The sequence below is a fragment of the Trachemys scripta genome, chromosome 1 (genome assembly GCF_013100865.1).
Source record: "Trachemys scripta elegans isolate TJP31775 chromosome 1, CAS_Tse_1.0, whole genome shotgun sequence".
NCBI classification, from domain to species: Eukaryota; Metazoa; Chordata; order Testudines; family Emydidae; genus Trachemys; species Trachemys scripta.
In genome coordinates, this window is record NC_048298.1 from 76,412,609 (window position 1) to 76,435,705 (window position 23,097).

A 23,097-nucleotide genomic window follows, 5' to 3' on the forward strand; every position below is an offset into this window, starting at 1 on the left:
AAATGTGCATCTTGTACTGTTCAGTAGCCCACTGGATGGTACAGGCTCATATTTAGTCCATCATTCTGACAATGGGTAATCAATATGCACCTGCACTGTTGACCAGAACAGAGATGACTTTTTTGTTTTTGTTTACACTGTCACCTACTAACAAATGGTTGCTTCAGCAATTAATAGTTTTCTAAAACCTGTAGTCAGTCCTTTGTTGTCTCTGAGGAGCTAGTCTGTGGGTGTTCCTCAGAATTACAATATCTCTCAGCAACAACATATAATAAAATCCCATGGCTTTACACACACTTACATTTTAACAGAACAATGATTTTCAGCAGATTATGAGTTTTCAAATGATGCCTCACAAGGCATACGTTGTACAAAATATATCATAATCATATAAACGTTGTATATATGAGGTACTGGGTTTTACATGGGATACACGGTCACATCTTGGTGTAACATTTTAAAATTGCAAATAATTGGGATCTTTCTTTAAGCGATACCATTTGTTAGCTCTCTCTAGCAGTGGCTGTTTCACCATTGTTGAGGATGACCCTTGAGTCGAACTCAGCAATGTCTAATGTTGACTGAGAAGAGGTGATATCCCAGCCAAAGAGTGAACCCATTCTGATGATAGAGATATCAGAACCCCCAGTCTGCTTAGCTTGTTCACTTCATGTAGTTGCAGGGTGGTTTTTTTTCTTAATTTTAAATAATAGTGAATTCACTTAAAAAAAACCTTAAGATTATTGCACAAAACAGAGCCTTTTTGTAATAAAAAATATGCCTTCTGGAATGTGGGGTGTCAAACTCCAAACTTATGTTAGAAAACTATACGATGCTCAGTTAAGGTTTTCCTAAGTACTACTGAAAAGTATTACTACAAGAAAAAAAAAAAAAAAAAAGGGGAGCGGGGGCGGGAATTGATTTGTTCAGTAGTTAGAGTTGCACTGTGTGTAAAATAGCTTTACTCCCATTAGGATGACAGTAGGAAGTAGGACATAGCAGTACTTTGTGCATTCCTTAAAAAAATGTCATTTCCTTCTTGTCCAACACAACTCCACATCACTCTTATTCATGCACTCCTACTGACCTCACTGTGCTCTGTAGAGCAGTGCTTCTCAAAGCCGGTCTGCTGCTTGTGCAGGGAAAGCCCCTGGCAGTCCGGGCCGGTTTGTTTACTTGCCGCGTCTGCAGGTTCGGCCGATCGCGGGTCCCACTGGCTGCAGTTCACCATCCCAGGCCAGTGGGGGCTGTGGGAAGGGCAACCAGCCCGCAACATTTCCCGCAGCCCCCATTGGCCTGGGACGGCGAACTGCGGCCAGTGGGAGCCGCGATCAGCCAAACCTGCGGATCCAGCAGGTAAACAAACTGGCCCAGACCGCAAGGGGCTTTCCCTGAACAAGTGGTGGACCTGCTTTGAGAAGCACTGCTTTAGAGCACTGTTGATTTAAGGAATTACTCGCAGCTGCTTTGGCAGAGGTCACCATAAACAGACAAGCTTAAGTATGGGTAAGGTGCTATGGCCTTCCTGAGGGACTCCTGTAGGGAGTAGTGGGCTGGCAGAGTTAATGTTGTATGTGAACCAACTCCTTAGCTGTGCATTTCCTGTTTTTTTGGTTTTTTTGTTTTTTAAAATTCAGTGACTTATTCTCTTTTTTAATTACAAAGGTATTTTTAAATTTGAGGAGAGGATCCCTGAAATAGTTGAATTGCTCTATTACTCTACACTTGGAGTACTGAAAAAGTCTTCTGTGCTATTTGTAAAGAAAACCCTTTCCAACTCTCACTTTCTTGATTTCAGTTTCTTCTGACTGATACTTCTCATAGCTACCTGGGCTAATAGCACATCTTATACCTCCTGATCTCTTTAAATGCATACCCCCTTAGGCCCTGGGCCCCCAGCCATCACCATTATTTATTTAGGAAAAAAGCTTTTAAGAGAACACAAATATTAAAACAATAAAACAGACTATGCACATGTCTAGTTTACCAGGTGTCTAACCATCAGTGACGCTTGCTTGGAGCGCTCAGGATTGTGAGTCACCTTATTATGCTCCACCCCCCTTTTTGTCCTCTCCTTTGCCTCCAGAGAGAGAGAGTTGCTTGTGCTTAACTAAGTGTTAGCTCCTTGACACCACCAATCTGTTAGCCACCCAAATAATCTCCTTAGGGTTCTGCCAACCCTTACCTTACCTTGCGGATGACCAATAGATATACCTCCTGAGTCCTTTTGAAGTGTTCCCCTGTAGCGTCCAGCTCTTAACCACTGAACACTCACAGAAATTACCAGGTAAGCTGTTCTCAAAGGAATAGTGCATATACCAGTTTGGTTCAACGGAGGATCAGCTGCAATATAACATCACAGTACTAAGATATATTTATAGTGAAAACAATCGTAAGTTTATTTTCAATGGCTAAGGTTTAAGAGATAGTGAACTAAGATAATGATGGAAACGTAAATGATTACAGATAAAACCAAAAGTACCACACTTCCTAGAGTCTACACGTAACTTTAGACAAGGATTTTAGCCCATTAAAGTTGTTTATCGTACCTAAAGCAAACTCCCATCGTTTCCAAACTCCCAGTGTTTCCAACCAGCATGGTTGGGATCCTCCTTTCATGAATGCAAAAATTGTACTTTTTGTTTCCATGGTGAAAGATAACAAAATGTCTCTTCACATTCTTTTTGTATTCCCGAAGGTCATTGTTTTGTCCCTAGAGTCAGGATGATGCCTGTGGTTTATTCCCTATTGTGCAGGCTCCATGTTGCCTTCATATTCTCATGTTGATATCATATGCAAGCAGTCTTCATTGTATTGGCTGATGATACTTATTTTACATGTGAATATACATCCCTTGTCTGGCCAAAACCTGTTTGTCAACCCTGCCTGGGATACAGGCTCTAACAATATTTTTCAGTATGTATAAACAGCTCCTTAAATATCAATTGAATGTACATCTTGCAATGATTATGAGGACCAGTATAACATGAGCTTTTATTAGAGACCACACAAGACTTTTTTTGCATAAATACAATGAAAGCAATGTGTTAGGTGTAATGAGTTTATCAGGCCTGAAAGGAGTTGCTGCTAGAGAAGAGTGGACCCTTTGCCAGTTGGCACTGAGGTATTCATAGTGTCACACCATGTTTCACATTGGGATCGTGGTAGGTCTCTGCTTCCTATAGACTCCCCAAGACCCCTAGGGGCTGGCTGGCATTGTCAGTTCTCTAATTCACAAACCATTTTTTTTTCTCCAGCTTCATCTGCTTAGTCCTTGGATAAACACTCCCTTTCCATAAGGGCAAGTCTTCCCTGGCAGCACTTTAATGTGCCTTGTGTAGTCACGGCATAGCACTGGGAGAGAGCTCTCCCCACACTCTAAAAAAAACACCTCCATGAGGGGCATAGCTACCAGTGCTGGGAGAACTGTCTAAACTGGCACTTTACAGCGCTGAAACGTGCAGTGCTCAGGGGGGTGTTTTTTCACACCCCTGAGCGAGACACTTGCAGCACTGTAAAGTGCCAATGTAGACAATCCCTAAGAGCAGGTCACTTTTTAACTGTTTATTGCTCTTTGATCTGTTAGGTCCCAGCCTCAGCAGAACAGCTGTGTCACTTTGACCTGTAATTGCCTTCTTGTTTGTTCTTCCCTACAGCCCCCTGCTAATTTAGAACAATCTATTCATACAGGAAAGTCTTATAACCCAGTATGCAGTAACTTCACCTCACTGACCAGGTCATATCAATGTTAGTAAAATAATTACTTCACAGTATTCTTAGATTATTGCATAGCAATTTATTGACTGTTTCTAGTGCTTGATGAGTTTACCAGACAACTGTGGAAGATGAAATTGAAAGAGGGGGTTCAGTTTTAGTATTTTCCCTAAATATCATTTTTCATCTTTATAGAAAATCCCCATAAGCATGCAATAAGTGTGATCAGGAGTAATGCCAACACAGTTTGCATAATTAGAAAAAAATATATTAAGTTCACCTCTTCATGAACTTGCTACTGAGAATGCAGATAAACAAAGTGTCCGCTTCAACAGTAAGTTAAACTTTTTATTATTACAAATCATTACTTTCTTCACTTGCAGTTGAGCGTCCAAGGTACTTAACTGAAGCACTTAAGTTTTATATAAAATGTTTCCTGTATATTCCAGAAGGTTGGGTTTATAGGATTAGTTTTCTATTTAGTAGCTGCTTTGCACAAACAAAATTATATTAAAAATGCAGTTTTAAAATTCTACAAAAACATTAACCATACAGTCTATGCCATTAAGGTATGCAAGTGCCCTCTTATTTGTGATTAGGATTTGAGAGCACTAGAGTTTTACGGTTCTGTTATTTATACTAGAGCTGTCAAATGATTTTAAAAAATCACAATTAATCATGAGATTAAAAAACTCATGATTAATCCGAGTTTGAATCATGCTGTTAAACAATACTAGAATACCAATTTAAATTTATTATATGTATTTTGGATGTTTTTTACATTTTCAAATATATTGATTTCAATTATAACACAGTTCAAAGTGTACAGTGCTCACTATCTTATTTTTATTACAGATATTTACACTGTAAATAAGATAAACAAAAGAAATAGTATTTTTCAATTCACCTCATACAAGTACTGTTGTGCAATCTCTTTATTATGAAAGTGCAATTTACAAATGTAAAATTATTTTTTTACATAACTGCACTCAAAAACAAAACAGTGTAAAACTTTAGAGCCTACAAGTCGAAGCATGAAGGGGCAAATAAATGTTTAGCATACCTGGCACATAAATACCTTGCAATGCAGGCTACAACAGTGCCATGTGAATGCCTGTTCTCACTTTCAGGTGACGTAAATAAAAAGCGGGCAGCATTATCTCCGGGAAATGTAAACAAACTTGATTGTCTTAGCAATTGGCTGAACAAGAAGTAGAACTGAGTGGACTTGTCTGAGGTGAACTGAAAAATACCATTTATTTCGTTTGTTTTTACAGTGCAAATATTTGTAATAAAAAATAATATAAAGTGAGCACTGTACACTTTGCATTCTGTGTTGTAATTGAAATCAATATATTTGAAAATGTAGAAAAACATCCAAAATATTGATAATAAATTTAAATTAGTATTCTCTTATTGTTTAACAGTGCAATTAATACTGTGATTAATCATGACCTTTTTTAATTTAATTTGTTTTGCATTAATTATATGCATGAATTGTGATTAATTGATAGCCCCAATCTATACCATTCATAGAGCAGTGCTCTGACTACAAGTGTCTCTGGCAGCAAGGCTTATGGTATGTGATAGCCACTTCTGATTTTTTTTTTTTTTTTTTTTTTGTAAATTGAAATAAGTAAATGAAACACAGCAGAAGAGAGGTTTGTTTGGATGTAAGCCTTCATTAAGGGGAGAAAGTTTAGTCACAACATTTTTCTTAATATTAGGTTTTGTAAAATTTGTTTTGAAAACCTCAGTTTTAAGCTTAAATTTATTACTGTGACCTCGTGTGTATAAATTTAGCTTTGAATGAAGTTAGTTTTGTCGTGTTTATACCTTTTTAGTATGGATTGTTCTAAAGCTATTCAACAGCTGATGTTGAAATAAACTAAAATTGAAATCAATAAAATCTGTGTTCATGAAACTGTCAATTTTTCTAGATTTAATCCATGAAAGCTTGCGGAGAAGATGGCTGATGTTAGCCTGAAGGAAATAGCACTGATAGTAGGTGTGGTGGCAGCCTGTTACTGGAACAGTCTCTTCTGTGGCTTCGTTTTTGATGATGTTTCAGCAATTCTGGACAATAAAGACTTGCATCCTTCTACTCCTTTAAAAAATCTGTTTCAGAATGACTTCTGGGGGACTCCGATGTCTGAGGTAAATTGGCCATAAGATATATTTAGTCTCAGAAATATTGTACGTTCTTCAAAGTTCCACTTCTTATGTTCTCCTTTATCATTTCATTTTTGCAGAATAGTTTGATACATCTTTACCTCGATATAATGCTGTCCTCGGGAGCCAAAAAATCTTACCGCCTTATAGGCGAAACCGTGTTATATTGAACTTGATTTGATCCATCAGTGTGTGCAGCCCTGCCCCCCAGAGTACTGCTTTACTGCGTTCTATCCGAATTTGTGTTATATCGAGGTAGAGGTGTAGTTGGTAAATAATACCAATTTCTAACCTGTGTTCCTGATTTATGTGTTTTATAAACTCGTTTGGTTAATCGACAGCCTCTTGCAACAAAATATAAACTAGACCGGTATCACCTATAATGTTTTTGTCGGTCCAGTCTTATTTTTTATATTAGGACGTCTAGTATCAGAACACTATCCAAGAATTAAAAACAATAACAAAAAACCCTAATAGTAGACTATTCTATGGAAACTGGAAGAAAAGATGGTCTTGTAGTTCATGCAGTTGCCTAGTACTTGGGAGAGATGAGTTCCCAAACTTTACCTTGGGCAAATCACTTCATCTCCCTAGATGAAATCCTGGCAAAACTCCTTTTGACTTCATTGGGGCGAGGATTTCGTCATCTGTGCCTCACTTCCAAATATTTCCCAGTCTCACATAAGAAATTCATTAATGTTTTGGAGGCACTCATTACTAAAGTGGAGGGAGAGGGGCATATAAGTACCTAGATAAGCCTCTGTACACAGTCTGTTATATCCTCAGGTCTGATATTAGACATTCTGAGACTTTAGTAGAAATACAGAGATTAAATAAAATATGCATGCATATATTCACAGCTAAAATCCAACTGCTAAAAAGTAAATGGTCTCACGTATACAAAACTGCCAAGCTCTGTTTAATTGTAATGTAAACCTAACAGTTGAGTATTGAATTTTTTTCAGTTTGAGAGAAACCCAAAGAACTATTACAACACTTCAGCCATTAGGAATGTGTTTTACTAGTAAACAAATCTATTCTGATAGTCTCACTATTTTACAATTCATAAGGACTGTACCCTGAAATAAAACAAAATTTCAGATGCATCAAATGTTTACCTGTGTTAGTCAGTCAATTAATTAGTTTGCCTATATTTGTTTTACAGATCACCCAACAATTTAAGAAATGTCAGTACAATCCATGTATTTCTTCATGAATATTAATTTATTTTTCTCAGTTTGATAACTTCCTAAGATTTAGTATCACAAGAATAAAATAAAATGCCATAAAAATAGTTTGGAAACACTTCCACATATTTTAAAATATCTTTTTATGGCTGTGATATTATATCATTTTAAGAAACAGTCCTCTGACTATATAGCCATGAAATAGGATTTGGGACTTTCTTACTAGCTTGCAGTGTCAGGATATAATACTGTAGATATATTTGTAATTTCTGGTGCCTATATTAATAGCAATTGAGGTACCTTTTCAAGGAAGAGTTACATTAATATCCTACTTATTGTGACTTCACAGTTTTATGTCAATCCACACTCATTTCATATCGAAGGAAAATTATCTTTATAATGACATGTGGCAACTCTACTAACTCCCAGTAATCTAGAAAGAGTTCTCACCAAACTGTACATTCAGAATATCTAAATTATAAGATTTATCAATTAAACAGATTAATAATCTTTGAGAAAACTATCCTAATCGTTTCATCTGAAATGCTTCTTATTTAAAAATGTGTGTATTTTAAAGACATGCCAGACTGGAATGGTATGATGATAATGGATGATGAGTAAAATACACATTTTATTTTCACTTTTCTGGGTAAACCAGCTTTGAGTACACATTATATAATTCAGAAGTGTGCTCATGAAGGCCAAAGAAGAACCTAGATAGATACAAACTTTGCTCATATATCAAACTAATATATGTATTAAAAATAGTTGAATTTTAATTTTATATTTTTGGCCATTTTTATGAGTGCTTTATCTAGTAGAGCACCAGCTATGGTAAGTAGTGGATCAGACAGTATACTTGAAAAATGTACATTACCCATTTGGAAGCTGGGGAAATGATCTAAATTAACTCTTTACATTTTTACTATCCTCCTTAATTCTCCCTAGAATTTTAAATGGATGTCAGTCTCTACTTTCTGCTCCTAATTGCTGCATAGTGCTACTCTGCGCTGTTAACCAACTGGTGTTTTCGTCTTTGGTAGATGCACTTCGGTAGTGGAAAAAATACGTGTGTGTAGTTTAAATTGCTTTGGGATTAAAGGCCCTGTATTAGTGTAAATTGATGATTATTATGGTTTATTTATTTCCCTGTAGGAGAGGAGTCATAAGTCATATCGACCGCTTACTGTCCTCACATTTCGTTTAAACTACCTCTTCAGTGAGTTAAATGCCGTTTCTTATCACCTCCTAAATGTGGTTTTTCATGCGGTGGTTTGCATAGTCTTCCTTAAGGTCTGTAAGCTTTTTCTGGACAACAGGAGCAGTGTAATTGCATCCTTGCTGTTTGCAGTGCACCCAATACACACTGAAGCGGTAGGTAAACCTGAGAAGGGCATTTTTCATTCATTTATTAAAATTTGTGGCTCAATTTAATTTTGTGTGTGTATGGTGTGTGTGTGTGTGTGTATTGTAGCCTCTAAAAGTATTTATACTGCTGAAGTGTAAGAAAAAGTATAAAGTTAAACGCATTTTAACAGTGAGAATTTGATACGGCTTTTGCTATTGTACAAAAAAAGTTCCACAGTTTAAATCTATCCCAATTCAGATTTTGTGGCTTGTGTTAAATTACTTTTATGATCTCAATCCAATTCATAGTGAACAAGTAGCTGCATTGCAAAACTAATAATTCAACACAATTCAAAACAATTAGAAATAATTGACAATCAGAGCACAAAAGTCAAGGATGATCCAGATCCTGTTTTGGTGTGTTTTTTTGTGTTTAAACAAAGTTGTGGAAGCTTTTCCTGGAGCCAGTTAGCTTAGCTCACAGAATGAATGAATTTCTGGCTCTACCTAATAATTCATTTTACACTAAGTTCTACAAGAATTAGGTAGTGCTATGGTTACACTTTAAGTCCCTTCTGAAAGTGGTAATGGAGTTCCACTCCAATTACACCAGTTATCCTGACAACCTTTTTTCATTACTGTACAGCGATCCCAATAAAACCTTTTTCCACAAGTTTGATGTGAAAATATCTGTATGTTTTATCTGGAACGTACACTAGAGCCCTTAGGAACATAGTGATTGTCATACTAGATCAAACTTGTGGTCCATCTAGTCCAGTGTCCTGTCTTTGACAGTGAGCAGTACCGGAAACTTGAGAAAGATGCAAGAATTTCCATAGTAAACAAGGTATACTCTGCCCAGACAGGATATTCTTCCTAACTTCTGACTGTTGAGGTTGGTTATGCCTGGAAGCATAAGGATTTATACCTCCTTTATTTGTGTTCTCTTGTGTAATCTGCAGATGTTATCAGAATAAATTTATTATCCTCTTTTTGCCTCCTACTGATCTCTTGGTTTCAGGGATATCTTGTGGCATGGAGTTTCACAGAGTATTTATACAACACATAAATAACATTTCCTCATTTCAGATTTGAATGATTGCTTTCAATTTCATTGGTTGATCCCTTGTTCTTTTATTATGATGATTTAATTTGGTGCATCCAGTGGAGTCACTTTACACTGTTAATTATTTTCTTATACCTCCATCATGTCTTCTTTTAATCATTATGGAAGTATTTTCCCTGCCACATTCATTGTCCATCATTGGACTACTTCTAGTTCTGACATTGAGTGTCTTGCAGATTCACTATCTGTCTTGTTTGACACCAAAACAATAAACTTCATTATTGCCAAGAATACCTTGTCTACAGGGCTTTTTGATTGTATTTTTACTGCTTCAGCCAACCAGTCTGGTAGCTTGGTAATGTCAAAACTCAATTCTTTTTGAAACGGAGCAGCTCTGGTTAGCTAGCATCAGATCTGTTTCTATCCCGGAGATTTGTAAAGCAGCTACATGGTATTTTCTGTACATATTTCCAAGTGTATCTTCGTATAGATTGGGTTTCCATCCAGGATGACATTGTTCACAAACCTGTTCCTCAGACACTCCTAATCCCAAGAATTGTATTTGTCTCAGGAATTCTCTTTAAGTTGCCTACTTTTGAAAATTTTCTGAATATCTCTTAGTCCTCCCCAAGTGTTTGCATTGTAAAGGAATTATCTTTCATATACACCAAAAAGAGAAACTAGTCCTGTTTTTCACCTTTTAAGGCAGGGGTTCTCAAACTGGGGGTTGGGACCCTTCGGGGTCATGAGGTTATTAGAGGGGGGGCATGAGCTGTCAGCCTCCACCCCAAACCTCGCTTTGCCTCCAGCATTTATAATAGTGTTAAATGTGTAAAAAAGTGTTTTTATTTTATAAGGGGGGTTGCACACAGATGCTTGCTATGTGAAAGGGATCACCAGTACAGTAACTCCTCACTTAACGTTGTAGTTATGTTTCGCTTAATGTCACATTTTTCAGGAATGATGTTAAGCGAATCCAATTTCCCCATACGAATTAATGTAAATGAGGGGGTTGGGTTCCAGGGAAATTATTTTCATCAGATAAAAGACTATATACTTACATACGCACACAGTATAAGTTTTATACAAACAATTTAATACTGGTACACGATGATGATTGTGAAGCTTGGTTAAGGTGGAGGGATCAGAGGGTTGGATATTTCCCAGGGAATGCCTTACTGCTAAATGATGAACTAGCAGTTGGCTGAGCCCTCAAGGGTTAACTCTCACACTCTACAAGGCAGCGGGAATGGAGGGAGGGGAGATAGCATCGCAGACAGAGACACACACCCTGTGTGTGAGAGAGAGAGAGATGTGCATTTCCCCTGACCCTACTCTTAAGTATGCTGCCTTGTTAATTAGATCAGCTTGCTGAGACTGCAGCTGCTGCCAGCAAGCTCCCTCCATCCTGAGCCTTGTCGTGTGTCCCCCCTGCTCTATGGAAGATGGGGTAAGCAGGGTGCAGGACCTGACAGCCCCTCTTTCCCACCCCCCCCTGCACAGCAAGCAGGAGTCTCAGGGAGCAGCTCCAAGGCAGAGGGCAGGAGCAGCACATGGCAGTGGGGGGAGGGACAGCTGAACTGCCGGCAATTGAAAGCCTGTTGAGCAGCTGCTGCACAGGGAACTTAGGGGAGTGGGGAGCTGATAGGGGGGCTGCCGATCCACCCTGGTTCCAAGCCCCCACCAGCTAGCTGCAACAGGCTGCTCTTCCTGCAAGCAGTGGATGAAGCAGGCGGCTGCCAAACGACGTTAGAAGGGAGCGTTGCGCAACTTTAAACGAGCATGTTCCCTAATTGATCAGCAACGTAACAACGAAACAACGTTAACCAGGACGACTTTAAGTGAGGAGTTACTGTACAAAAGTTTGAAAATCACTGTTTTAAGGCATGATTAGATTTGATTTTTCTCTTGTTAATCTTTTTATTTCTTATTTTAGAGATGTATCTTTAGCTTTAGTGCCCAAGAGTGGGAAGCATATGTTTGGGGAAAATCATACTTATTTATAATTCGTGTTCTCTAAACATACAGATCTCTGCATCACCTCTCAACTTTTTCCCTCAGAATTTGAAAAAAATTATTTAGGATATTTTTACCTTATTTGTAATTGTTTATTTTTTATTTGAGTCACCATTACAAGCTTTTCAAAGGAAGGTATTTTATTAAGTGTCTCAAACTTGCAAAAATTTAAAGACCAGGGAGTTCTTGTCCGGTCTTGTGCTTCCAAGCTGTCACAGATCCATAGGTCCAGTGCTCTTGCATGGCTTTGGAACAGTCCCTGAGAGGACTCATTTAGAATGTTAACCCCCTTTAGGATCACACTCTCACTGGGGCAAACCCCTTGGCTTCACCACCTCCTGCGATCAAACCCTGGAGCCTTCTGCACACCCGAAGGGAGCAATGTATCCCCCAACTTCCTTAGATTGGAATGACTTTCAGGCAGTATTGTCAAAGCAGAAGGGTTTATTAGATGTCTGGAACACAGCGTAGATAGCATCGAGGATAGAAAGTTACAACTCTGTCTGTCTGGCTCAGTCCTGACCCTCCAGAGTCTCCTCCCCAATTGCCCCAGTCGAGAAGCATGTCTCCAGCTTCCAGTAGTCCACATTATACTCAAGGGCACCTCCTCCATTCTTTGTTCTCATTCCCAGACAAAAACAGGTCACCTGATCATCCTCCTTAGCTCTTTGTTCTCCTTCTGGTCAAAACTGAATGGCTTCCTACTGAGAGGGGGTCTGCAATCCCAGGTCTTTCATTGTTAGGCACTGAATGTCCGGGCCATTGTCTTCTGAGTTCATCATGGGTGTGAGGCCCCAGACAACCAGGTGTCAATCCCACTGGCTGGCTACAAAGAATAAGCCACCTTTTACCACCATCTAGTTAACCATGCAGCACTTAGGGGAAACTGAGGCACACACAGAATTCATACAGAATATTAAGAAAAATTCCCACTTCATCACACAAGCACAAACCCAAGAGTAGCAATTCAGAGAGACATATCTTTGAGAAAAAGAATTACCGGTAAGTAGTTTATTTTATTTTCTCTGTCCTTTTATTAATTAATGTAAGGATTGACTTGCCTCTCATCTTTACAGAAGCAGCTACTCATTTTAGTTCTGTTTGGCTAATAGTTTCTATTAGTGGTTCATGACTTGGTCAAGTCACTCTATAATTTTATCACTTTATTTCATTGCTGATGTGATACATTGTTTCTTTATCTTGCCTATTTACACACCCTTCTACAATGTACAGAGGAGGTCTGTACCTTGTTTTAAAGTTACCCTAAACTTATTGGTACTATAATTTTATACTATAAGGGTCATACTACTCTCATGCTGCACAATGAAGTTTCATTGAAATCATATTGTATGTTCTTTGCCAGGGTTATTCATAATAAATACTCCAGTAATTTAATTAGATAGTACATGAGTAATTCCTGACATTTGCCACATGAGGGCACTTGAGGACTGTATATGTAATTGGTGGAAGTAGTAAAGCCCCAGTCTGATCTCAGGTATATGGGTGCATTTCTAAAGTGAACTCAACCCCAGGAGTTGCATTTACATACCTGAGGAAGATTCAGGCCCTTTTTTTTTTCTTCTTGTTTAGTTCTATCACTGGCTTCTAATTTCTGTAATATGAGCAATTTTCAAGACCTAATTCTGTTCAGAAGTTAACAGTGTTAACTTTTTTCCCCCCATTAGGTAACTGGAGTGGTTGGCAGAGCAGAGCTTTTATCATCTATCTTTTTTCTAGCTGCTTTTTTGTCATACACCAAATCAAAAGGGCCAGACAATACCATAGGTAAATACCTAACATCATATATACAGAACGGTTTTGATTTTACTATATTGGTTACAGGTAGTAAAATATAAACATAAATATTCCGGTTAACCAGTTAGTCTTAAAGAATGTCTCCTTAATTCAGACTGATGGTGCCTTGGTAATAACATAAATAATACTTTGTACTATAAAGTGCCTTTCATCTGAGTTACAATCATTAACTAAACCATACAAATCTCTAGTAAAAAGGGTTACTATTTTCATTTTTATAGAGAAGAATGTACTGGAGTACATAGGCTAATTGACTCTCCGAAGTCAGTGACAGATCTGGAAGTAGAACTTAGGAGTTAAGAATCAGTCCCCTGTTCTAACGGCTGCAACACTTGGAAATTTATGCAAGTATTGCTTAGAGCAGTGGTTTCCAACTTTTTTTCATTTGCAGTCCCCTAAAAAATTTCAAATGGAAGTGCAGACCCTTCTGGAAATCTTAGGAAGGGGGGTCCACAGATCAAAAGTTGAAAACCATTGGCTTAGAGATACAGGTATGAAAAGAAATTTTTGGAAAGCTAGTAAATTATTTTCTTTTCATTTTCCTATTTGGAATATTTATACAAGTCTTCACACCTCTTTTCTTTATCACATATTTCAGCTTCAAAGAGATGAGTGAGAAACTGATAAGGTACTTAATGTAAAGTGAGGCAAAGACAGAACAGGTGGTAAATGTGTGGATAAACTGCAACCTAATAGGGATCTTGTTGAAATACTGGCAAGTGAAAACTGTAGATAGTTAACTTTAATTAGTCAAATTATGTTGTTCACATGGCTGTCCTGTAAAATAGTGTGTTTTTATAATGTCTGTCCTTTTACGTTGCAGTGTGGACTCCAATTGCAGTGACAGTGTGTCTAGTAGCCGTTGCAACTTTGTGCAAAGAACAAGGAATAACAGTGGTGGGGATATGCTGTGTCTATGAAGTATTTATAGCTCAAGGGGTAAGTTATTGTTGTAAAAATTTCCATTGTAACTATTTCCTTTGTCAAGCAGATCTGCAGTATTTTTGTAAGCGTTTTAAATAACCATCACATGTGTGCTGAGTATTTTGTCTGCTGAAGCAAATTGTGTATTTTTGTGATCTTGAAACAAAAAAATGCATATGTTCCCTGTCACTGTATCATGTAAATACCTACTAACACAGGTACTTTTGTATGCAGACAAAGATATTAGCAAAAATGGAAATAAATTAAAATTTGACATCTCTTTAATTTGAATACAGACTGACGCTTGCAAAGGCCAGAATTATGTATATAATGTGGTTAAAGTGTAGGGCACGTAAAAATTAATTTTCCTTTTCATTTCTTTACATGAAATTAGAGAAGGTGCTTTCTATGGAGACTTTTTCATCAGATGTTAATGAACTGCCAAGTGTTCTGGAGTATCGCATTTGAATCAATTAGCATTTAGATTTTTGTGAAATCTCATCCTTCTGTAAAGGCTCTAAAGTCAGTTTCTAAATAAAATATATTTTAAAATGTAAGGTTTCATTTTACCCTCTGACAGTTAAAATTTGACTTGTCCATAATTTAATATTAATTTTCTTTATCAAGAGAGGGTGATATTCCTAGCCATTAAAATGTTTTTTTTCTTAACATATCTTTCAGTAGTATAGTTTGTATAGTTTAAGTATATTTAATTACGCATTTTAAGAAATTTTATTTTTAGAAGTTGTGCCAAAACTGCAAAAATATTAGCCAAAATAAAAAGAAATTGTTAATAACAAGCATTCAAGGCTACATTTTCAACTTTGTGCCTTCAGAAATTTGCATGTGTGTTTTGTATGTGCAGTTTATGCATGTGTCTTTTGACTTGTTCCTATCTTTGAAATTTTGGTCTAGAATTTCTAAACTAATTCAGTAGTATTTCTTTATACAGTGGATGCCACTTAATAGCAAGCCTGATTTTTAACAACTTCTTTAACGGCGTTTTTCCAGGAACCCATCCCATGCCATTGACATTGTTAATATAGGTTAATGGGATTCAGATATTGGCGATGGCATGCTTTTTGAAAACTCTTTTTGAACGAAAGTCCTGCCTGCAGGCAGGTTTGTGGAGTTGCAGCCAGGGAACGCACATCCTAGTACTTCTTTCCTTGGCTGCAAACTTTCTTGCCCACAGGGATCACACAGGAGGCATTGGGCTGTGGCATCCACATCTCTGCCCAAAGCAGAAGCCCTGCCAGAGTCCTGGGGTTGCGGAGTGGGTGAGGAGGCAGTGGACAACGTGGGTGCAGGGAGGGTGGGCCTGCAGCCCAGATGCCAGGGCTTTTCACTGGGCACTTGGGACTCAGAGCTCTGCAGTACCTCTCCCCACTGCTGTCCTGCACTAGCTGGCCCACAGCCTCCCCTCCTTGTGGAAAGTGCCAGGCCGCAGACCCCCTTCATGCTGCTGCCTTGCCCGCAGCCAGGGAAGGCACCTTACAGTGCTTCATTACTGCAGATCTTCACACACCTGCCTTCACTTATTGGTAACTGCTAGATAATTGCAACTTTTTGCTGGCAACCAAGGGGTTGCTAATAAGCAGAATCTACTGTATTTTCATTATTTTGTCATTGCAAAGTCATGGGTGATCCTCATATGCCCTCTTGGAGCCCAGTATGGCACTGCAGATGTGCTCCACCTTAATTTCCCCAGCTGCGACAGCAATAGATTCACTTTAACAGCCCAGGGTCAGGAGAAGTCAACATCATAACAAAATAGCATGTCCCCTTTTAATAAGGTTTGAGGACATAAGCAATTACAATACTTCACCTCAGGGCCCTGGTTCAGAACTAGCTCCCTATATTAAAGTCCACAAAACAAAGACTTAGAGTTTGGTTAGGCTGATCTCCTAGATCAGGGGTGGGCAAACTTTTTGGCCCGAGGGCCACATCTGGGTATGGAAATTGTATGGTGTGCCATGAATGCTCATGAAATTGGGGGTTAGAGTGTGGAAGGGGGTGAGGGCTCCAGCTGGGGTCACGGGCTTGGGTGCGGCTGAGGGGTCGGGGGTGCAGGAGGGTGCACTGTGCTGGGACCGAGGGGTTCAGAGGGTGGGAGGGGGATCAGGGTTGGGGTGTAGGAGAGGGTCAGGGGTGCAGGCTCCGGGTGGTATTTACCTCAAGCAGTCCCAGTAGCAGCAGCATGCCGCCCCTCTGATTCCTACACATAGGCGCAGCCAGGCAGCTCTGCATGCTGCCCCATCCACAGGTGCTACCCGTGCAGCTCCCACTGACCGCGGTTCCCGGCTGCCCCTACACGTAGGAGCCAGAGCAGGGACATGCCTCTGCTTTTGGGAGCCATGCGGAGCCACAGCACACATGGAGCAGAGCAAGCCCCGGACCCCACTCCCAAAACTTCTGAAGGACTGGTTGTGGCCCTCGGGCTGTAGTTTGCCCACCCTGTCCTAGATCCTGAAAGAGAAACTAAACTCGGCATGGCTTCTATTGCCCTTTGTCCTATTCAATTTTCTGGTCCTGTATAAACAGCTTAACTGTAGGGGCAGGACCTTCTTAATTATATAGCAAGCTGTCCACAACTGTCCCTTAAAGAAGCAGTATATTTTTTCACAATCTATAAAAGTTTTTATTGAAACCTAGTACAAAAATCTTACACTCAAAGTAAGGGAATGCTCACACAGTCTTAATTCTATCCACTTGCACATATGCATTACAATAATCTAGTTATAATCCATATTATTTTTTAAATAATAAAATAGAATATACTGATTTTTTTTCTATAATCTTATACCTTGATGAAACGTCTTGGAGCATACCGTTTTATGCCTGAGTTCATTGAAATTATTTATATGAAAAATATACAATATACAGAGTTTACTTTGTTTCTGTTTATGCAACAGTGTATTAGTGAGAATTTGTTGACATATGTGGGCCATCTGAATTCATTGCTAAGTTTTATAGTTAATTGCCTAAGCCCTTGAATTGCACCGAAAGAAAGCTAGCTGCTGTTTGAAAAAAAAATGTATAGTCATAGTGCATAGCTGCTGGTAAAATTAATAAAATAAATTCCATAAAGAGAAGAAAACTCCTTATTTTAAAAGTTTGTCAATAAAAATGTATGGGACTGTTATGACAGTGAAAATGGTGTTAATGTAAAAGAACAAAAAAGAATGTATCTACAATTGTCATAAAAATTGTGTTTGAGAATGGTGTCTTCATGTAATATGACTGTCTTCATACAGATTTAAGGCTGCACATGATACCTTAACTTTTGGTATTTTTTTGATTTTGGGGATTTTTTTTTTTTTTTTAGAGAAAACAAAAAGGAATTCCATTCCTTTAGAACTTAAAAGCTTTGCTGTCTTGACAAAAATTAGTAATATGTTGTTGTTTTTTTAACTCCATAATCTGAAACTGACTAGACACCTGTGGAACGTCCTGTTCCATACATTTTCAGTACAGTTAGTTGTTAGCCTCATTGAGGCCTAGTTAAGTTAGCCTCTATGATGGCTACTTCTGTGTAATATTACAAGCTGTTTGGCTTTAGTGCTGTTCAAAAAATTTGCAATAATTTTTTCATAATGTGGAAAGTGTTTCTTCCCCCCCCCCCCACACACACACATTTTTGTATACAAAAACAGGTGAAATATTTTTGTTCTCATTTATTTAAAATAAAAAAAAAGTTACTTTGGGCAGAGACAAACCACGTGAAAAACACTTGGATGCTTTTGTTAAAAATATTAAAGCTTTCAAAAGTTGTTAGTTACTGGACCCAGGCAGGCAACCTTAACTTTAGCAGGCACTGACAGTCCCCCTAGAATAAAGTTCGTATTGGTTAAGTATAGTGAATGTGATTAAACAAGACTGTACTGTCTGATAACATACATCATGTTCTGTTTTCTAGTATACTTTGCCTATGCTGTTGGATGCTGCCATGCAGATTCTCCGAGGGAAATGCAGTATTCCTTATTCTATGCTCCAAACACTGTTAAAGCTTATTGTTCTGATGTTCAGTACACTGCTCCTTGTTGTAGTCAGAGTCCAGGTCATTCAGTCTCAGCTTCCAGTGTTTACCAGGTAAAAAACAAAAATTAATGTAATGGGAAAGTTTCTTTTATTATTTTAAAAGATAGTAATAAATCAAACTGACCTCATTAAGTGACCATTAAAAATGGCCACAAAATACTTTAGGTAGTGTTTAGATTTAACTTACTTTAATATTACCTTGGAATTCCCATACAGTCTTATATTTATCTGTGATAAATCACCTATTATGTTACAGCAATAACTGCAGTTGTTAAGCTCCAGTTAAATAGCAATGGCCAGTGAGCACTCATTGAATGGTAAGAACATTTGGTCACTAGTATATTCAAACTTGTAGGCAGAAGGTAAAAGCCTTCATTAATGAAGCATTTTCACTATATATAGTACAATGTGTGTCTAATAAACCTCACACGCAAATAATTTAGTGTTTACAGTAAGTAAAACTGCAGTCCTTCAGTTCTAATACCACTCTCCAGATGCATGTCTGATTATCAAGCATCAGTATTTGGAATGTATAAAGCCTCCTATATCATCTAAAATAGCTAGAAAAAGATAATTTATTTCATGTTTAGATGAGAAACTATTTTTAGTAATGCATTTATTAAAAGAATAAGGTAATGAAAGCTGTGATTTCATTTGAGAACTCAATATGAAGTAATCTGAATAAATTAAATGATTAAAGCTAAAATATTTTAAATCTAATTTTCACTGTTTAGGCTGCATCTTTGTATATCAGACCCGATCCTCCAAGTGCTTTTAGCCCACATGCTTAACTTTAACCTCAGTGGGATTACTCACATGTTCAATGTTAAACACATTAGTCCCATCTTGATGGAAAAAACGGGTGCGTTAGCATAATGTGACTGAAAAGCCCCATTAGGATGCAAGCTAAGACATTTGAAGCAGTGTTAGCTGGTTGTGTTTTATAATATTGTGTAAGTACATACACCTCTACCTCGATATAAAGCTGTCCTCGGGAGCCAAAAATCTTACCGCGTTATAGGTGAAACCGTGTTCTATTAAACTTGCTTTGATCCACCGGAGTGGGCAGCCCTGCCCCCCCGGAGCACTGCTTTACCGCGTTATATCCAAATTCGTGTTATATTGGGTCACGTTATATCAAGGTAGCAGTGTATTTATAAATCTAGGCTACAACACAGCCAGCTATCACTGCTTCAAACATATTAACCTCCACTTTTTTATTTCATACTAATTTGCCTGTTTTTGGACTGCAAACTTGAGTTTTTCTCTTGTAATAAACGTGTTAGTCCACGTACTAATATTTCAGTTTGAATAAAAATATAGTTCAAAACTACATGTACTGTTGCAGTCAAAACAAAATAATGGAGGAAAATAATGGAAGGTAATGCTGTTTGGTGAAACCTGAGATACTTGTCACTCATTATATAGATTCCATTCTTCAAGATACTGGTTCTTTATTGTGGTCGGACTTTGGAAGACACATACCCTTTACTATTAATTTCATTGCTCTTACTATTCATAAATTTGGAATTTTGTGTCATTCTTGTGAGTGATATGTAAATGTAGTATACTAGCATTTCCCCTTGGAAATTAGGCCTGAATACTTAATTATGGCCAAAGACTGTTCACAACAAGGGTTTTAAAAGTAGTCTCTATATTCCCTCTGTGCTAAGCTAGTTGTGTAGCATCCCAGCCCTCTGAAGAAACTTAGAGCAGCCTCAGGCCTACTCTAACTTATGCCATCTGCCAGTGGTCCTAAGGAGCTGATATGGCGAGTGTTTACGGAAGCCCCAGCCAATTCCCCTTTCCCTAGCCATGCACATTATAAATGCAACAAAGATAAGATGGCTTGGTAGTTCCTAATCCATCTTTATCCTGCTGCAGGAGTCCCCCACATAAGTGATGTTTTAGGTCCAGCATCTGGCAGTGGTGTGGTGCAAAATGACTGCATTGCACTGAGGGGTCTAAGCTGTAACTTTTTTCCAACTAAAAGGTCCTTTTCTTTTTCTTCTCTTCTTACTTAGGTTTGATAACCCAGCTGCTGTAAGTCCATCTCCTGCAAGACAGCTGACTTTCAACTACCTCCTCCCTGTAAATGCTTGGCTTCTTCTAAATCCCTCAGAGCTATGCTGTGATTGGACTATGGGAACTATTCCACTTGTGGAGTCTTTCCTAGATATAAGAAATATTGCCACCATTACATTTTTTTGCTTTTTGGGATCTTTGATTGTCTTCAGTCTCCGATACCCTGGGGATTCCTCCAAGACTGTATTGATGGTAGGAATGATGCATGTTTTTAGTCTTTTTGGTTACAATGACGTGGCCTATAGTGAAAGTAGTGGAAAACTCCTGAGATTCCCTTAGCTTTTCCTTACATGAATTTCAGCATAATTTTTAAGAAATAAAAGGGCTTTCCCTGGTAAGGAATCTTGAACATTGAGACTCCATAGTTCCAGAGAAAATAATCAGTTCAGAGAGAAAAAGGATTAATAGAATTTACATCACAAATAGTCAGTTAAATAGTACTAGCTTATTTTAAAGAGGCCTTTTTATTTCTAGTGTTTAAAGTGTCTGCTTCACTGATTGAAACATCTTTTTATAATAGAATGTTCACTGCAAGTCTCCTCATGTAGCACAGCTGCATACACATGGGTTGTTTTTTAGTTTGTTTGTATGTTTAATTCTTTTAGCTGTTAGATTTCATGCCAAAGAATCAAAGTGCCTGGAACCCAATTTACCAGAAAATGGGGATGCATTACTATATATTAGATACAACAATCCCTCAAGTACTGTAACATGTAAACAATACTGTAGGTCAGAAAACTGCTTCTAATGTGTTTTCTTTAGGGATACTAGTACAGATACTTGTAGGCTGGATGTAGGTGGTTTGGCTAGCATGAAGAAACATTGACTTCTAGAATATTCCATTTTCAAACTTTGATCAAAATTGCTGCTACCATGCAACTTTCTTTTCCTCCTAGATGTTTATCCTATTAAGAAAAATCACACAACAGTCATTAAGTAAAATGGGCAAACCCAGTCTTTGTCCAGTGAGACCAATTGTAATGTACATCTACTTTGTACTGATGTATAAAAATCTATAGTATATTTATGCATCTGTATCACAGCTGATACTGTAGGTGGAAAAAGAGATTTCACCCATCTGGTAGAGCAAATGTGTGAGAAAGAGCTCATTATCTAAATAAACTAGGTAAGCTATAAATGCTGCCTAATAAAGGTATAAGACAGTTGCTGTCTAGATATCTTAATTGTGATTTAGAAATCTTTTTCTAAAGTAACCCACCAAAAGTCTTTTCACTAATTGGCTCGTTTTGAAATAAAGACTCAATGACTTCCAAGTGTGACCTGTTCTTAGCTAATGGATATAAGGTGTTTTCTTCAATTAAAAGTTTTGTTGCTTTAATTTATCCAGCATAGTTAAAAATGGCAGACACCCTCTTTAACTTGCACACCAGTGTAGAACAGCTCATTCTGATTCCGCAATGAAAAATAAGCTGTATAGTATCTTATGCCTGTAGAACTGTGCCCACACCTGGTCTTTTTACCAGCATAAGTGTATCAGCAAAAATTCATGCCTTTGACTCACATACTTGTTCTTGTAAAACTTAAGTATAGACTGTGTCTTCATTGTCCAACAATGGGGCCCCATCTATTGTCTATAAAGAAAATTTGGTGTTGTGACTTTTTATGTATCTCTTTATTTTGAACTAATTTTTTACCTCTGCATTTTTACAACACGTTGCTTATTTAGTGCTTGCTAATCTACCATCCACAAGATAGGGAGTTAAAATAGTCCCAAAGCCACTTTCTAATTGGGTAAACTGCATGCTTTGGTGTAGAATAAGTAGTTAAGCCATCAGACCTAATTGCAGATAATACAGTAATTATCTAATTGCAGATATTATTGTTCACTGAATCAAGACAGAAAATGCCATCACAGCTCCTGGTACTGAAAACTGCCAGAAAACCCTGTTGACTCTGGCTCAGTTTTAGCTGGGTTTCTATTGACTTTCTTATCTGTTTTGATCTCATAATTAAACCAAAGTATTTATAATCTGTAATTCAAGCTATTCTGATGCCAGATATTTTTAATTTATGATTTAGCGTTAAATTTTCCAAGATGAGTAATTTGTAGTAGTAAGTGAATGGATATGGCAACTTCCATTGAATTAGGTGAGCTTTTCCCTCTTAGTTTTTTGACATAATTTTTTTTCTCACCTTTAGTTTAGTTACATCTCTCAGTAACCAAAGAGAGCCGTAGTTAAGGTGGCACTTTATGCTCTAAAAAGCTTATGCTGATATATTCATCTTAGGTGTTTCCATGTGTTCATCACTGCTGTATCTACTAACAGATTTTAATTAAATGATTATATCTGATTTTAATGTACTTTCCCTATGTACTTGATATGGACTGGAAAAACAGGTTATAGTATATGGTTAAGCAACATTTTTTTTCTTCATCCCACAACTTGGTATTAGATTGATCATTTTAAAGTGCAGTTCTGCTCCATGATAAGTCCCTGTGAATGTGACACCTAATTACTTAATGGATTAGCTCCATGTCCGTTTGGTTTAGTGACAAAAATAAGTTTACTGCTTGTTACTCCTGTCAGCACTTCAGAACTACAGCAGTTGAGAGAGCAAGCTAGATTTTTTTCCTTCTTGTGCATCACCAACAGAGGAACTTAAAGAAATTAGGTGTCCAGATCCCACTGAAATTTGAGTGCCTACCTCCTTTGAAAATCCTGATGAGAATTATTTACTAACACTCAATGAGTTACACTTGAGCAAGCC

The 23,097-nt window shown here is 37.8% G+C and overlaps 1 protein-coding gene across 2 annotated transcripts in view; it reads left to right on the forward strand.

Annotated features, from left to right (window-relative positions):
- Nucleotides 1-23,097, forward strand: part of TMTC3 (transmembrane O-mannosyltransferase targeting cadherins 3) — a 51,880-nt gene that overhangs the window by 6,914 nt on the left and 21,869 nt on the right. The window contains exons 2-8 of one of the 2 annotated variants that reach the window (XM_034772419.1): nt 3,910-4,048; nt 5,655-5,871; nt 8,229-8,447; nt 13,188-13,287; nt 14,141-14,256; nt 18,161-18,333; nt 20,307-20,559. In XM_034772419.1, the coding sequence (XP_034628310.1) occupies nt 5,683-5,871; nt 8,229-8,447; nt 13,188-13,287; nt 14,141-14,256; nt 18,161-18,333; nt 20,307-20,559 (1,050 nt within the window). In that variant the 5' untranslated portion in view covers nt 3,910-4,048; nt 5,655-5,682. The remainder of the gene's footprint in view (nt 1-3,909; nt 4,049-5,654; nt 5,872-8,228; nt 8,448-13,187; nt 13,288-14,140; nt 14,257-18,160; nt 18,334-20,306; nt 20,560-23,097) is intronic. The other variant, XM_034772428.1, reaches the window with a different exon arrangement.